This window comes from Sinohyriopsis cumingii, chromosome 10, assembly GCF_028554795.1.
Source record: "Sinohyriopsis cumingii isolate HCF-2022 chromosome 10, ASM2855479v2, whole genome shotgun sequence".
In the NCBI taxonomy this organism is placed as follows: domain Eukaryota; kingdom Metazoa; phylum Mollusca; class Bivalvia; order Unionida; family Unionidae; genus Sinohyriopsis; species Sinohyriopsis cumingii.
The window spans coordinates 61,091,874-61,110,330 of NC_142970.1; the positions used below are offsets into that span (position 1 = coordinate 61,091,874).

At 34.5% G+C, this 18,457-nt stretch overlaps 1 protein-coding gene across 2 annotated transcripts in view; it reads left to right on the forward strand.

The window, feature by feature from the left end:
- LOC149790231 (prolow-density lipoprotein receptor-related protein 1-like) overlaps window positions 1-18,457 on the forward strand; it is a 393,476-nt gene that overhangs the window by 69,196 nt on the left and 305,823 nt on the right. For both annotated transcript variants that reach the window (XM_089972262.1, XM_089972261.1), the window contains exons 2-3: window positions 14,423-14,563; window positions 17,879-17,992. In XM_089972262.1, coding sequence (XP_089828388.1) covers window positions 14,423-14,563; window positions 17,879-17,992 — 255 coding nt within the window. The remainder of the gene's footprint in view (window positions 1-14,422; window positions 14,564-17,878; window positions 17,993-18,457) is intronic.

The following is an 18,457-nucleotide window of genomic DNA, read 5'->3' on the forward strand; positions in this document are numbered from 1 at the left end:
AATAAATGCCTGTTGATAAGCTAGTAATTTGCATGAAATTGCAAATTATTCGAATGATTTACACCTCGATTAGATGCACTACCTGTGAGCAGATAGCTGATACAGAACAATGAGTCTTTGATAAGAGTACCGTACATGCCAATATAAATATGCCTTCTCTCACCAGTATGAAATTTAACTGCATTGAATCCATTCCATAATGTACATGCTGACATAAATATGCTTTCCCTTTTCAGGATTTGAATGCTTTCTGTGCTTGTTATGGGCAGCCATGTTATTCTTTGAGTTAAATTGTCGTCTTCAAATAATTTTATACAATGATGCCTGTATTGAGAAACCTATGTTATGAGACCACCTGTTTTGAGAGACCAGGATCTCCATGCACATATTTATTGATTATATAGTGTTATGACCTGTTATGAGAGACCATCTGTCTTGAGAGACCATTATGTTTTAGCAGAAGAGGTGTTTTTCAAGATAGGTTCTACTGTATATGGTTCACAAATATGAATAGGATTGTTGAAGATATGGAAGAAAATCAATCAAAAATGATATCAGTAGACTTGTAGAAGTTCATAGTTCCACTACTGACCTTAAACCCATTAGCCACACTAAATCACATTGGAACTACTTAACTAATATTATAAAAACATTTAACCCACGTTTAGTTTATAGCATAATGGATGATTTAAAATTTGAGCTGAGTCTGAAGAATGCTTGTGAAATCATCCATGTACAGAGATGCTTGGGAAGCTGTCATAATCCAGTTGGTGGAGCATCAGACTCATAATCCAAGGGTTGAAGGTTTGATACCCAACCAGGTCAACCAGTCATCTGACTTACTGTGTCCTTGGGAAGGGCACTTAGGTCCCATTTCCTTGGCATAACAAAATCCAGTAATGTGTTAAAAGTCCTTTAAAAAATAAGACTGCAACATGAGGAGGTTATCCATTATACTATGGTAAACCTGTAGAGTGTGGTCCCTTGCCTACACTATATAGCAAATAACCATTAATGCTAAGGTGGGAATTGAGACTGCATCCTCCTGGTCATTAGTAACTACTGAGTACCATGGCTTCAGTTTACTTTGCAGGGCCCTGAGTGGCCGAGTGGTCTAAAGCGCTCTCCGTTACGGATCACTGCCATCTCACCTTTGCGTGGGTTCGAGTCTAGAATTCGGCCAACGTGGGTATGTGTGAGAAAGCTTGCCAGTAGCTTCTTGTGGGTCGGTGGTTCTTCCCGGGATTTTCCTGGGTTCTTCCTGTGGACCACCATTAATACTGGCCGCCATGCATAGCCTATCATGTGCTGAAAAATGGTGTTAAACCCCACAACAACAACAACAACATGCTCTTGGGAAAGGTACTTTGCAGCCATTTCCTTGGCTTCATATTAATGTGTTAAACATGGTTGTACAACACATACACACATACACGTAATGTTTATCTGTCTTGTGCAGCCACACACAATCTAGTAATAGCTGGTGGTTCTTGTTCTGACTAGTGGTCAAGACATCGGGAGGTGCTAAGTATTGTTTAGGTTTGCTCTGTATAGAGGAACTGGTAATTGCTTTCTTAATGGAAGTAGATGAGGTTAGTAGTAAACAGTAGATTGGTTTCATTTGGTTTGGTATTTTATTGCAAAGCAACACAAATTGTTTACTGTTGCTACAGTTGTAGTACAGTGTCTTGCTCAAGGGCACACCACATTAGCCAGTCCAGGCTGATTTCATGGTAGGACAATATGGATGGAGAACTATTTATGGTATTTTTAACATTATTACAAAACAGTAGCCTGTTGGTGGGGTCTTGTATGCACTGTTACAACACAGCCTTGTTTAGACCATCCCAGCATGCAACTCTCTCACATTTAAAATTAGGGGTCCCTGTTGGCCAATTGTTCTAAGGTGCTTGCATTTAATGATCACTACCATCTCACCTCTGTCTGTGTGGGTTCGAATCTAGGATTCGACTAACATGGGTATGTGAGAAAGCTTGCCAGTAGCTTCTCGTGGGTTGGTGGTTCTTCCCGGAGTTTTCGCAGGTTCTTCCTCCACCATTAATACTGGCCGCCATGCATAGCCTATCATGTGCTGAAATATGGCGTTAAACCCCACAACAACAACAACAACAACTACATGGGTTTTGAATCTTGACTCAGCCAACTTGGGTATGTGAAAAAGCTTGCCAGTAGCTTTCTTTTGGGTTGGTGGTCCTTTGCAGAGTTTTAATGGGTTCTTCCTCTGCAAATTATACTGACCATCATCAACAGCCTATTATGTTCTGAAAAATCATTCACATGATACTTTGGTCATTAGTATTAATGTTATAAAGAGTGAGTACATACAGTATGTAATATTATATTAATGTTATAAAGAGTGAGTTCATACAGTATGCAATATTCCAAATCAGCTTGTGATGTTTTTTCTTTTTTTTAACATCTGGTGGAATGCAGTGCCCTGGAATTTAAAACACAATGCTTAAATTGTTGCTGTGTTAAAAGCTTTATGGTCATATTAGATTCCAATTGAAACACTATATCCAAGTTTTCTGGTGTTTGCTCCCAAAACATATAGTTTGGAAGTATGGAATAGACTCTTTATATTATATGTAAGTATAACATACAAGAAAGAATTCAGGCTTTATAAATATGGACATAAAGATTTTAAACCTAATTTTAAGATGCCTTCCAAGATGTGTAAAATATCAGAATTTTAAAATATTTTTTATGGCCACACACTCTTTGTCATTTTCTGATTGCAGGGGGGAAGTATATGGTGAAGTATGGTACATGTTGCTGCAGTATCACTAGTTTACCAAACCCTTACCAGCCACCTGTTGATAATATTGTAACCTGATAGAGTAAGAATGTTGTATATATCCCTATTTGTGTAAATGCAATTCCTCTTTAACATTCAAGTTAAAGCGTGAAGTTTTCTGATGTGATCAGCCATCCACAAAACTGCAGATCTTGCTGAAATGGGTATAGTAAAACACCATTCGTATGACAGCTTTTTGTAATTACTCTTCACTTTTTTGTCAGCTTCTACCATTAATTCTGTCTCCACTTGATAGCGTTGTTCTTTTTCTTTGAGGCTGCAACTAAATGATCACATTTGTGCCTAAAAATTAATAATTATACATTGGTGGGTGCATATGATCAAAAGTCGCGTGACTTCATTTTTTGTACTAAACACCTGAAGCAGAGGCAGTTTAATTCACAGTGCAATCATTTAAAATTTATGGACAGCAGGATCCTAGTTTAATATGCCATCTTTGCTCATGATTATAAATGAATCATGGGAATGTTGAATGGGCTCCATCTGCATTCCTGAAGGTCATGAGAGGCAATAAAATGGGGGGCAGTCATAGTCTCAGTGGTTAGCATGTCAGACCAATAACTGACAGGGCAGGGATTGGGCGGTGGGGTGGAGCAGTTGTTAGAATTCTACCAGTAATCAACCAAGATCAGTTTCTGTGGTAGACACCTAGCTTAAAATTGTCTAAGTACAAAATGACCTGCCTGTGTGGCTGAGCCATACAATCCAAATCAATCCAAACCAAACAAAAAAAACAAGTCTGGTATAAATCTCTTGAGAGTGACCAGTCTAATACATTATCTGTGCAGTCAGCATCAATTAATGGTGCAGACCTGGAAAAGTATGGACATATGAAGACAAATGTGGAAAATTTTGTTGATGGTAAATTTATTGCCTGTCATATTTCCATAGGCACAGATATGACCTGGTTTTTAGACTTTATTAATGTGAACTGTTATCAATAGAATGTGATATCAGTTTATTTGAAAGCAGGTAATGTGTAGTAATTAAACAGATATGACAAATTCAGTAGGGAAGCACATGGTGACTGTTAGCCCCCTGCCAGTGTATTTGGTTTTCAAATTATGGTAGGGAGGTCGTTTATTTATTATTTGTTTTAAAAACATTATATATATATATATATATATATATATATATATATATATATATATATATATATATATATATATATATTTTTTGTGATTTTGTTGTTGTTTACCTTGCAAAGAAAAAAAGTGCTAAGTTGGCAGTGAAAATCAGGGCTGGTCAGTTGACTGTAAACACATTGGGGCAGGGGCCTTAAAAGTTCTGGCTGCCAGATATCTGATTGTGCTATTAAAAATAATATTGTGCTTTTTGTAATTACTCTTCACTTTTTTGTCAACTTCTACCATTAATTCTCTCTCCACTTGATGGATTTGTTCTTTTTCTTTGAGGCCAAATAATTGACAGCCAAACATTTTAAATAGCCACTACAGTTTTCAAGTTGGTCACACTATGGCTTGGAACACTGTGAACACAGATACATTATATTTATTATTAATATCAAATGATTTTGTATGTATTGAATCATTGTGGGTACATAATACTCTATTTACCATATATATTTTGACAAATTTTAAGTTTGGGCACGATAAATAATTGACAGAAATACTTTTTAAGCCTTGTTAGTTATTGGACATTTAAGTTAATTTTTTTATGACCAAAGACTTATAAAAATGGTACAGTACTAGCAGCTACCTCATTTGGTGCTCAGCATTTATTAAGAGGTTAGTGTTAGGACTGGTCAGCCTGGTGTCAGGATAATGTGACTGGGTGGGACATGATGCTACATGTCTGCAGCATGATGCCCCAGTGCTAGATATCACTATAAATTGCCACACTGCAGACATTGTAGCAATATGACTGGAAAAATTGTTAAAGCTGCATTAAAAATCCTAATCACACACAGACAAGCACATTTTCCACAAGCACATTTTTTTATCATGAAAGATTTGGGACAATTCTATGCAAGTGTCAGCTTCTTCCATGATTATTATTAACTTGTATTATTCCTGTTCTATAATTAATTTGACCAAACAATGCCAGGTGTTGGTATGAAAGGTCAGCTCACTCAGAATAACAGCAGGTTTCCCTTTCAGCCAAACACACTTTCACTTATCTAAACACACATACTGACAAGAAGTCCATATCAACAATTACATGATTGTATTGCATCATCTTGTGAGGGAAAGTAGGTAAAAAAAACTAATCCTTTCATTGTTTGTTGTTTGTATGTAGACAAACGGTACATCAATGAAATTGGCTACTTGCAATTACAGATAATTGACTACTTTGGTCAGCAGAATAGTTGTTGCTGTAAAATGAAAATCAAACACTATGCAACTTTTTATTGATGAGGTGATTTAAAACTTAAAGTTTTCAATTTTGATTTTGTCATTTTTCAAGAAAATGTAGAGGCAGCTTCAGTTGTTATGACATTGGTATGGTCAGAATATGATCCACACTTCCAGTTGATCATTTGCCTGTTTCCTTTCGTCTTTGGATAAGTTGTACAAAAGCAGTTAGGAAGAAACAAGCCAAATACAGGTAAAACCTATTATAACGGGGTTCGTTTATAAATAGATGGCAGTGATGATGGCTCCTAGTTTTTAATTTAAGGTGACCCCACTTTTTAACATCCTAAATACATGCACTTGGAAAAGCCAATTATTCATATCCATAGCAGATTTTTAATCCCAGCACTGCGTTTAATTTTGACTTAACTTCACAGTGCACCGTTTCTGCCATATCTGCATGTATATAATTCAAAACTGAAGTATATTCGATTTCTGATAAAATCCAGCGAACAAAACAAACTATATATGATCAAAAGGTTAGTTAAAACTGATGCCATTGAAATTTCAATGCACATTTTCTATGGGGAAATTTTTTTGAATTTTTTTAATGCGATCCTGCTTATATCACGATGTTATTCTTTGGACCCCGAGCATCACATTATAATTGATTTTACTTTAAAGATTAAACAGAATTTATGTTCTCTAAAGGATTGAATAATTATTTTCATACTGATACAACACTGAGTTGTGAGACAAATTTTTGAAAGTTAAACTTTTTCCTTTATGTTTTGGGACAAGAAGTATTTCTGTCCCAAGATGACAAATTTCCGAATATAATATAACAAATTATGTATGTAATGAAGTAATTTTAGGCACGTCCCTAGAGGTTCACAATAAGTCATTTTTACTGTATAGTCAGGTTGTTTATTAAAGATGTATGGGGATGTTATGAAGTCATTGAACTCCTCCTATACTGTTAAGACATATGACACTTGGGTCATTGCTATCAGTATGGGTACAGACTGTGCCAACACTTTTAGAATTTTGATTGTGCCTGTGGCTGTGGGATTGATTTTGCCTAAATTTCAAATAACTCTTGAGTTGTATGTTTCACATTACAAACAATATATGTGATCAGTGACAAAATGTTGAACACATGTGAAGCTGGGACCCTTGGGTGATGCCCTGGGGTCTGTTCCTATCCAAAGAACTTAGCCCATATAAAATACCGAGAGCCTCACTTTGAAACCTTGAAACCATAATATACACACTTACTGGGCATGAATGAAACATGTATACATGCAAATGACATTGACCTCAGAGTTCATCCCAATCTACACAGATTTAGCCCCCAGGTGATAACTTGGGAAATATTGAGATCTACCTGGCTCATCATGCTTTGCGTGGTTCTAAAATGCATCTAGTTATCGTCAATGCATAAAGTTAGGATTTATGCTCAACATGTTTGCATCTTGATGCAGTTTATTTCTATTGTTTACTTAAAATATAACAAAACATATTAATATAATGGTAATCAGTGAATATGAAACAAGTTCAACCTGCCAATCAAAAGACCTGTTGTTACCAGTTAATTGTGTATCTCTGGCATAGATTTTGCATTTTATCATATCCAACATCAAGTATATAATTTGTATGGTCACAAATTACTTATTTCTTTGGATAAAATAAACTTGACATTTTTTAAAAATACGTTTCAGTATTTCTACTAATCAGAGAGAGATAGAGAGATATTCATGTAGATTTATAAATAATTTATATAATCACTTTTAAGTTACAAGCGACCAGTCCGGTGGCCTAGTGATTAGAGCATATACCATGGATGTGGGAGGTCATGGGTTTGAATCTCTGCTGAGTCATACCAAAGGCTTTTAAAAACAGTACTAACAGCTGCCTTGCTAGGCACTCAGCATGAGGAGGTTAGTGTTAGGACTGGTCAGTCTGGTGTAAGGATAATGTGTTTGGGTGGGAAATGATCCTACATGTCTGCAGCATGATGCCCTAGCACTAGACATCACTATAAGCTGCCACACTGCAGACATCGTAGTGATATGACTGAAAAATTGTTAAAGCTACGTTAAAAATCCAAAACACACTTGCAATCCAACTGCTGAGTGCATAGAAAGAGATTTGCCATGATCTAGCAAATCTGGGTCTATGCAATTTGTTAGGAGTAATCACTAGAACAAATAATGTAGACCCTGATGTGCTGGCATATGCAACAGCAGATCTGAGTATGATGTTTGCAGTTGGGCTCAATTTATAAGCGAGTATGTATGGTAATTGTTGATAAAATGATGATTAGTATTTGGCCACCACAGTTGCTGGTCTAATCTAAATTAATTTTTGAAAAAGTCCAAAGGTTTCTCAAATACATTGCTTTAAATAATGTGATTTTAGCTAGAGGATTTCCAATCTGGTGACTTTTGATCGAAGAATAATCTACTGTAGAAATTATGAAATACATGCACTCTTTCTTGGATTTAAGTCCTGTCAGTTGTTTTTTTTTTTTTTTTTTACAGATTATGTTATCTCCCTCTCCTCATCCCAATCATTAAGACTAATTAATTAATTAATTAATGAATTAATTGTATTGTTACTATTATTATTCCACTCTTTTCTTTTAAGATGCTGCATGCTTCTGGCCTCAATGGTGTTTTGTCATACACAGACTTTGGGTTCTATTATAATTGACACACACTAGACTGTGCCTACATTCCTGTCTGACTATGAATTATTTTTTAGAGATAACTTATCTCTGTGTACAGTCTTTCCTTGGTTATGTATTAGATTTTTTTTTTATTCACAAAGAGCTTTCCTCTGTAATAAACCATAGTATATCCTTTTCACACCCCAGCCTTTATTCTATAAATAGCCGATGGGATATACATAATTTATCCTGTAATAGCAGTATCAACAGAAGAAGGAGAGGATTGGTTTGGTTTTGTGGCACAGCAACACTTTGAAGGTTACGTCATGTTGAGGCAAATACAGAAAATTGTCTTGTTCAAGGACATATGACAGCTGCTATTGTAAGGAGATGTGATAGCGGGAATTGAACCCCACACCCGTCTGGTCGAGAGCCTAATGGTGTAACTTCTTAAAATCAATATACAAGTTTTCGTGGCTATATTTCTAACTGGAAACCATTGTACAAACATAGACTTGTTATTATAGCAAGGTTGATACAAAGTATAAAGTTTAAAGTGTATCATACATTGACGGAAGTTTGAGATTTGAAAGAGATTTTAAAAAAATTTGGAAGTTTCTTGGTGCAGAATGCTGCGAAAGCAGAAAAAGTAATATAAAAAAAAGAATACTAGCACACAATTCTCATAAAATTGGGGGTGGGGGTGGAGAGAGGAAAAAGCAAAATCAGCATGTGATTTAAGACCTTTCCTTTTTTCATTTTATTATCAGAACTTCAAGTGCTTGTTTTATATTTTACTTTGATCTAAAAACTGAATGTTGTATGTTTACCAATTAAAAAAAAAACAACTCAGAAAGTTAAATTTAAATTCCCTCTTGCATGAGATTTTGTCATGTTTGAAAATTCCAAATGTTAAGTATCTTTAGGCGTCAAGGCAGAAACCTGGAATGTGTCAAATACACAATGATCTGTCTTTGAAAAAATAGCAACTGTATTTGAGCTGAAGCAGATGACACCACTCTATGATATTTCAAAGTTAAAATCAGACATACCCGGAGTCCTTTTGGGATCATTACTTAAATTAAATTCTGCTATATTCAAAATTTCGGATCTTTCTCATTATCTTACAGCAGAGCACACATTATCTTACACCCATCCACAACTTAGTATTTTATTGGATCTCACCCCATGTGGCCAATATCTTGCACTGTCTCACTGTCACTCTTATTCATGGCATCTATGTACTTGACCTTTAAAACTTTATCAGTGTCAAACTTAAGCATCAGTTAACCTAATTAGCCATACATGTACTTGACTGTATTGATCTGAAGAGACACTGCTGTAATTGTATCAAGCAATCCCAGAGTCAGAATAACTTAAGGAATTTTTTAAATGTTAGGAATCTTTTCCTTGTAAATTTGTGAGAAATAGCTGTAAATGAAAATTCAAATTTTGTACAATTTGAACCATTTTACATGTAAATCTTTCCAATTTAATAAAGTTTGAGGACCATTTTGAAAATCCATGTGGTAGGGAAAATGACAAGAAAGTAAACACAGAGACATTATTAATGACTAATTACTTCCCAGCAAAATATAGCTATGGTAAATTCGAATGTAAACCTTTGAACCTTACATTGAATGAAACGTATCTGCAAATGGCTACATAATCATTAGGATTTTGGTTGACATTCTTCAAAGGAATGAACATATTCAAGTCTTATGTCATATTAAAAGTCCTCCATTATACATGATTTATTACCAAACACATGCTTATATGTTACAAAAGCTATCTACAACCATACCTGGACTACAGTGACCTTATTTGGGGGCACACTTCTGACAGGAAGATATGTGCAAATTAGTTTGCTGGTAAATATTTATTACACAATGCAGAAAACATTCCAAATGTTTTGAATGATATAATATCTTAACAGTGAATGAAATAATATTTTTTAGGTCCAGACTTGCGCACAAAGCTTCAGGAAATAAATCCCAATTATCTCTAAAGGAAATATTTCCAGATAACAGGGCAACACTCCCAATTTAAAATCAATTTCGTCTAATCATTTTTCAGTCCAAAACATAAAAAAATCTCAAAAAGTTTGAAGCATTCAAGGAGCAAAATCACAGAGGAAATTAAATAAATTGCAAATATAAATATACTTCATTAAAATTGTATTCACTTCATGAAAAGTGGAACCTGCTTGATTTGACAAATACATCATACTGTAACTTCAAAGTATTCGTGCTCTGACCTCCTTCCAATTTGCCACCTTAATATTAGGTCAGTTAAAGAAATGTGTGTGCTCCTGGTTAAATGTACATGAAAAAAAAATAGGTGGGTTAGTACATATTTTTTTCTGTCTGGATAAAATATGCCATTTGCATCCAGAATGTTACTTTTTTGTTGCATCCCTTTGCTAATACTTTTTCTTCCCTGGTATTTTGTTGTTATTTTATTTCCAAATCTTTTTTCTTTTTTTTTCTTTAAAAAAAATTGTAGGTTGGGCAGGAAAAAAATAGGGTTCATTGGATAATACGAGAACCACAGGCCCTTCTTTTTGTAGAGTACCATGTGCCATATTATATACCATGTGCCATACCATGTGCCATATTACCATGTGCCATATTATATACCATGTGTCATATTATATACCATGTGCCATATTATATATCATGTGCCATACCATGTGCCATATTACCATGTGCCATATTATATACCATGTGCCATATTACGGTGTGTCATATTATATACCATGTGCCATATTATATACCATGTGCCATATTATATACCATGTGCCATATTATATACCATGTGCCATATTATATATCATGTGCCATACCATGTGCCATATTACCATGTGCCATATTATATACCATGTGCCATATTACCATGTGCCATATTATATACCATGTGCCATATTATATACCATGTGCCATATTACCATGTGCCATATTATATACCATGTGCCATATTATTTACCATGTGCCATACCATGTGCCATATTACCATGTGCCATATTATTTACCATGTGCCATACCATGTGCCATATTACCATGTGCCATATTATATACCAATATTATATACCATGTGCCATATTATTTACCATGTGCCATATTATTTACCATGTGCCATATTATATTTATCCCTTTGATTATTATATTTGATATATGCAATAGAAAACTATAACTCGTACTGCATGCCTTTACAAAGAGTCTGGCATTCCACTGTTGCCACATGTCATTGGTTTCACATACCTGCTTCATTAAAGTCCACAATTCTGAAATTGTAATGCTTTTCATTATTGTTGTAATGCAGAATTTTCAATAATTTGAATAATAATAATAATAATAAATTTAATAACAGTGAATTTTTTAATAATTTGAATAATAATAATAATAATTTTAATAACAGTGAATTTTCAATCATACCATAATAATAAGTTGTGAGAGCTTTCATGTGTGTCTCTGTGTGACTTTTTTGAAAAATACTCTATTAAACTGTACCTATTCCTCCCCATTAATCCATTCATCAACTTCACATGAAATCGGTTAATCATATTATTTAACTAATACTTTTCTAAACTCTACATCTTCCAATCTGTTTAGCAGATTACCCAGATGTGGTTAATTTCAGTAGAATCATGTATCTAAAGTTAATGCTAGCGCAGTACATGTGTCGTTATTCTCATTCCCTCCAACATTTTATTTGGAATCCTAGCATGTGTATGTTTGTCACTCATTTTCATTGGATAAATGCTACCATATGCTACCTGTTGTGTGACCAGGTAGGGTTTTCATTCAATACAAATTCTGTTCTGTTTTATTTTTGTCTGTTCTCTCAAATGGGTCTTATTTTTTAATGAATTGTGGGTAAATTGAATATGTCTTTAATGGAGCATTATTCTTTATTTTCTTCCAGTTCTCTATCTCCCTTTATGATGGGTAAATTCTACCAAAATTAAAAAATAGTGTGAAAGTTCTATTTTAAACAAATGCATACAAGTAATTTTCATTTTGATGCAATATTTTAAATAATTTTGTTTTATTGAAAATGTACAGGTTAGTGATGATGTCATGAATCCTGTAAAATATGATGATCTGTTCCTAAATGAACTAGTAGAAAAGATAACCATGTCTTAAAAATTTCCTTATTAACTGTCAGAGGAAGAACACAGGAAATCCACGGGACGAACCAACAACCCACAGGAAGCTATTTAAAATTTTCTCACATGCCTAGTACATGATGCATATAATTATACGACTGAATTATAAATTGGAATATACCATAAACAGGATTCCAGTTTTAACCAATGGCCTTTTAATGAGGGAGAACTGTATAAATGGAAAGGCTCTTATCAGTGATAATCCAGGCCATTCATCTATTCAGAAAATGCACAAATCAGGTAACCAGGGTTTATCACAGGGGACAAAAGAGTTATGTTCAATTTTGAGTTATGTTGAATTTCTTATTGGTCCTGCCCATGTTCATTTACTTAAGAAAATCTTTCAATATGTAAAACGAGTTTGAAATGCTTGACTTGTTGCTTGAACGAAAAGTACAACAGCTTCAAAATCTGAACAAAATCAGATCAGTTGTTTCTGAGATATTTGGGTTCCAAGTTACTATATATAATACTTACTCGCTATAAGGCCTATCATTATAACACCATTCCTATATAAGGCAAGTATGGTCATGGATCCCATTGCATGTGTCATCCATTATCATAAAGCTGTCTCACTATAAGGCTCATCATTATAACATGGTTTCTGTATAATGCAAGTATAATCGTGGATTTAATTTCAGTAAATGGTAACAAAATTGTACATGTCATGTATTTAACGATAAGATGGTCTTACTGTAAGGTGGATTACTGGCTCTATTGGGTAGCATTATAATGAGAGTACTGTTTTTTTGTACATTTTAGTCCAGGTTGTAGCAACATTTTCCTCATGTTGACCTGCATTGTGTAACTTGATAAAATCACTCACACCAGACCTAAGCTGATAACCCATCCCATTGGCCATATGTAATTGAATTCTAACTCCTCAGTTAAGGAGGATTGATACTCGTTGATATAAAACAGTATTATTACTGAAATGTTTGATGTATTTTTATTGCTGTTCCCAGTGGTTGACTCACTGGTGAAATAGGCTGTATTATTCATTTTAGGTATATCATACTTTCATTATAGTGAGGGAATACGGTACATGTAATTTCACACAAACAACATACCGTATATAATCGCTTAGAAGTAAGATCAAGCTGGAAATTGCAACAACCTAGATCTGCTGTCATGTTATGCAATGACATATCAGGGTTACAGTTGGACTGGACTTACAAGCATTATTTTCTGATCTACCAGGTTGTTATGATATGAGATATCAGAGTATATGGTAATTTTTAGTAGTTGTGCATTAAACAATATTACATGAAAGACATTAAGTTTAATTTTTGTTGTGCAAATTGTACAGTTGTATACATTACCCCATGGTTTGAAGCAATCCTGATTACAATATATATATATATATATATATATTGACTACAAACAGTAAAAAAACTACTGCCTGAGGTAAAATATCTTCCAGTATCCGCAACAAGTCATAGTCATGTAAAGTTTTGCAAAGACAATTGTTTTTCTGTTTTATTTGTTTGTCTTGTCTATGCTTTGTATTTGCCTTTGAAAAAGACTCGTTAAGAGTCTAAAGAGCTTAGGCTAGGTAGATACTGTTTGCTGTCAGTTTATTATTTTTATCTTAATCAATCCCTGACCAACATGATCCCTTGCTGGATCCAATGCACTTGAAAGGACTTCGCCATATGATTTGTATTCTTTATATATGTATATGTGTGTGTGTTTATGTGCACATACATACATACATACATACATACATACATACATACATACATACATACATACATACATACATAGAGAGAGAGAGGTACACACACACATACACACACACATTGGTTCTGCATTTTGTTAACTCTTGTTATTGAAATTTCTGGTGCTTGAGTTTACCATTATTTTGTCGCATTGATGTGTATAGTTCACTAGTATAATTCTCTGTCAGTATCAGATGGGAACATGTGCATAATGCTTTTATGGGCAGATGAATAATATAAAATGTTTTTTCTTCAGTTATAAATATTAATGGAAAGTAAGCCCCACTGTATCCATGTTGATGGAATCAGTAACACAGAATTGTTTGTTATTCATTGAATAGTCACTTAGTACTTATTGTTGAATGGTTTATTTTTGGGTAATTTTTTAATATACATTTTTTATTTTAGCAAATATAGGTACATTACTTTTTAAAGAAGAGATTTATTTGTCTTTTTGGTTTGCATCATTCTGATGTGTCAGGACAAGCCATATTTACATTTACCTCTCTTCCACCCCACCCCCATTTTACTCAACCCCTAGCAAGTTGAAAATTCACCTGGACAGCTCAAATAGGTACGTATTTGCCCAGAATACTGCAGCGCATAAGATGGAAACATTTAAATTATTTGCATGTATTAACTGATATCGTTTGAGGCAGAAATTTGAAATTTTTGTATTCTTTGAATTACTTTTTTTCATTTTTGCAGCAGTCTGTCAGGGAATACTACAGGTGCCATGCCCATCATACAACACTTCTGATCCTACATCCCAGCTCAGGTGTATACACCCATCATGGCTTTGTGACACTGAGCCCGATTGTCCTGATGGCTCAGATGAAAAGAATTGCGGTATGTTAATTGTTCTCATACTTTATTTTTCTCTTTTTTGTGATAAATATTACAGATGTGAGATATTCTGAGATATTTGTCAAACTTTCATGTACTGCAATGGGTATTACATATGAGATATTTTGATATGTGTTATGCCTGCATATACTATGATGAATACTACAAATTTGAGAGTTATTTGTCTAGCTTACATGTATGGTGATGAATATATCAAATGTGAGACATTCTGAAATATCTGTTCTGCCTACATTTATTGTGATGAATATTACAAATGTGAGACATTTTGAGATCTTTGCCCTGTCTGCATGTGCTGTGATGAATATTTCAAATATGAGAGTCTGAAATATCTTTTCTGCCTCTTTGTAGTGTGATAAATATTACAAATGTGAGACATTCAGAGATGCCCTACCTGTGAATTCATTAATTTTTATGGATTTTGTGGTACCCACGAACCATAAATTCAAAGCAGACATACAGCAAACAATTATCCTTCTGTGGAAACATTATGCCCCCCCACCCCATACAAATTTAGGTACAGAAAAAAATCTTTAAACAAAACCATGAAAATTGAAATCTAATTCAGAGATAGAGGACTTGTGTGTGGGATATTTCTATTACCATGATAGCAAATTAACAAAGGATAAACATTAAATTAACATTGAATTTTCATTACAAACTGTTTTGTTTGCCTTAGATACATCCCATCCATTGGGGTATCCATTGTACGACATTCCATATACCAAACCATATATGTGTGTTTGTCCCAATTTGGTTTGATATGGTGTAGGGATATGTAGAGACCTGAGAGGCAAGATATATTCATATTACCATAAAATTGGGTTCTTTCCCCTCAACTCTGACTGAACTTTGAACATTGTTTTTATATTTTTTACGTACCCTCCTTTTTTTAATCCAATCCAAACACTTTTTTTCTGTAGAATGCAAATGAAATTCAAAATAATGGGATCCATAAAATGTGTAGATGAATATCGATGAGTGGTTGTTCGGGGGAAAATACAAAAATAATTCCAGTCTGGTTGTGTGATGCAGAAATATGGATTAAACATCTGTATTGAACTCCGAATCAGCCATGATAGATTAATCATCCCTGTGAGATTAAATCAGCCATGTGAAATTAATCACCCATGTGAGATAAATAAATTTGAAATACATTGTACCAGCACTCTTGGCCCTGATTAATTTGAGTATAATGACCTTTGCAGTTTTCACCTTTGACCTTGTGACCCTTAGATCCCTTTCAATATTTTGTTTAAACAAATTGTGAGCTCATTTGCCCTGTATGTAGAAAATTCATGGGCATGCAGGAAATTAATTAAAAACCATTCAGTCACTAGAAAGTGGTTAATGCCATATATTACTTGACTGATTGATTGAATACTTGGATACAAGTTATCTATCCTTGCCAAACAAAGTGTAAATAGCAAAATACCTAATGGTCATTTTCATGGTGTTATGAATAGTGGACTGTTGGCCTCCCTCTACAGTTAATAATGGCTGGATAGGTCTTAAGCATTACCTGTCAGTCATTGTGTCAGGTAGTTTCCAGTGCATGACAGCCAGTTTTTGATCTTGATATAAAGCTTCATTCCGTGACAGGAGCTAATAATTTGGGTCAAGGAACATGGCTTTGGCTTTGGTCTTTTAATGTTTGAATTACAGCAACCTGATCATTAACATCAGTATCTTATTATGCGGGAGACCCCCCAAATATGTACATTTTGTAACCAAGATGCAAATAGTAAGGGCCTGTGCCCATCATGGTTTGTGTGCTGGTATGTGCTGTGTCTCTTTCATTAGAGCACCATCTCTGTATAGGCTTATGCCAGCCATACCAGTCATAATAGGCCCATTTTGTTCTCTTCTGTGAATTGCTTTTTTCTTAGATGATTATAAAAATGTATGCAACAGAATTTTATCAGGAATATGGTATTGCACCTTGAGCATGGAATTGCAGGTTTTACAGAGGTTTTGGTCATAATGTCTTCCAACTTGTTACCCCTGTGCACCCATTAGCATGGTTTTTTGACCATTACTTCTCAATTAAAGATTTGAGCAAAAAGTATTTTGTCTCAGCACAATCTTACGTGCCCTTCCGTTCCCTTATGTGCCCTTCCCATGGGATCATAGGTACAAAACTAGGAAAATGCAGTGTTCCCTCACCATAAGGTACCTTAAAGTGATCCTTTTGATTCAGTGGATCCCATTTCATTATTTGAAATTAATATTTGTGCCTTTAATAAACCTCAAAATTTTGGGGATCTCAACTGTAAGGTGGTCCCTTTCTTAAACTTCAATGAATAGCATTGATATTTTTTAATCGAAGGGAAGCCACTCTGGAAATCTTGCAGACTTAAAATTATCATTTCATAGTAGTTTCCCCATTTTAGGATTTGATAGGCAGACAGTGCTTCGAGCTGTATAGAGATGTTCTCTTTAGAGAATTCAATGAAAAAATGAATGACAGAATAAAAAGTTTCTTTTTATCAGCTGATTGAAAATAGGGATCAATACCATTTCAGCTGTCTCAGTACCATTTTACCAGTCTTGATACTGATTTACCTGTCTCAGTACTATTTTACTTGACTCATTGCCACTTTACCTGTCAGTATCCTTCATGTCATGTTGATAGATGTTATATCATTTTTATAACACAATTTTTGACATGATATGACACTCAAGTTACTTAATAAATTAATATGCAACTGGCTGTGTGTGGCAGAAAACATGTATATTATATTATATTATTTTCACCTATACATATTTGGACTGTGAACACACGATAGGCAGGGATTTAATAATACATATGAACTGTATACATTTCCTATGATTTAAAGTCAGGGTATGTTAGAATTTAAGACTTACACTTTGCCAATTTAGGTTAAAATAATTCTAAGGCATTGAAACCAATTTATATTACATGTTGTTGTTGTTGTTGTAGGGTTTAACACCATTTTTCAGCACAAGATATTCTATACATGGCGGCCAGTATAATTGGTGGAGGAAGAACCCTGGAAAACCCCGGGAAGAACCACCGACCCATGATAAGCTACTGGCAGGCTTTCTCACGTACCAACGTTAGCTGAGGCTGAGACTCGAACTCACGCAGACAGAGGTGAGATGGCAGTGATCCGTAACGGTGAGCGCTTTAGACCACTCGGCCACTTGGGGCCCCTATATTACATGTACTTACTGTAATTATTTCATAAATTAAAAATATATTTGCCCGTAATTTTTAGTTTAAAAAAAAAAGAAAAAAACTGATTTATAATAGAATTATGCTTTGTTTCATTTTAGGGGATTGTGGTAGAGACCTGTTTCGTTGCCAGGAAGCCCCTAATACATGCATTCCCAGTACCTGGAAGTGTGATGGCGAGGTCGACTGTGACGATGGATCAGATGAATCACAATGTAATGTTATAATTTTCCTTTGGATCATTAAAATTAAACTGCATTTTGTGTTCACCGTAAACCAAGCTAGTACAAATTAAGCAGTAAAATTTGTTTAAATTTGGTCCCAGAGTATAGAATATCCCTTCCGTTGGTATTCTTGAACAAATAGTGGAGGATAGTGAGTTTTGCATTATGTGTGAGGCCAAGTACATTTATGGTACAGTGGAACCCCGCTATAACGCGATGATCGGGGTCCATAAAATCGGATTGCGTTAAAAGCGGGGTCGCGTTAATGCGGGGTTTTACAATATTTAACTTTTTTTTCCGAGAACATATACGTGTATACATGTACAGTGATCAAAAGTCGGCTTATCATCAGATGAATATTAACTGGAATGCATTAATTAAGATATATTCAAAATAATCGAAGGCTAATATATTTATAGATTATTACTGTGCATTAAAAACATTTACTAATTTTTA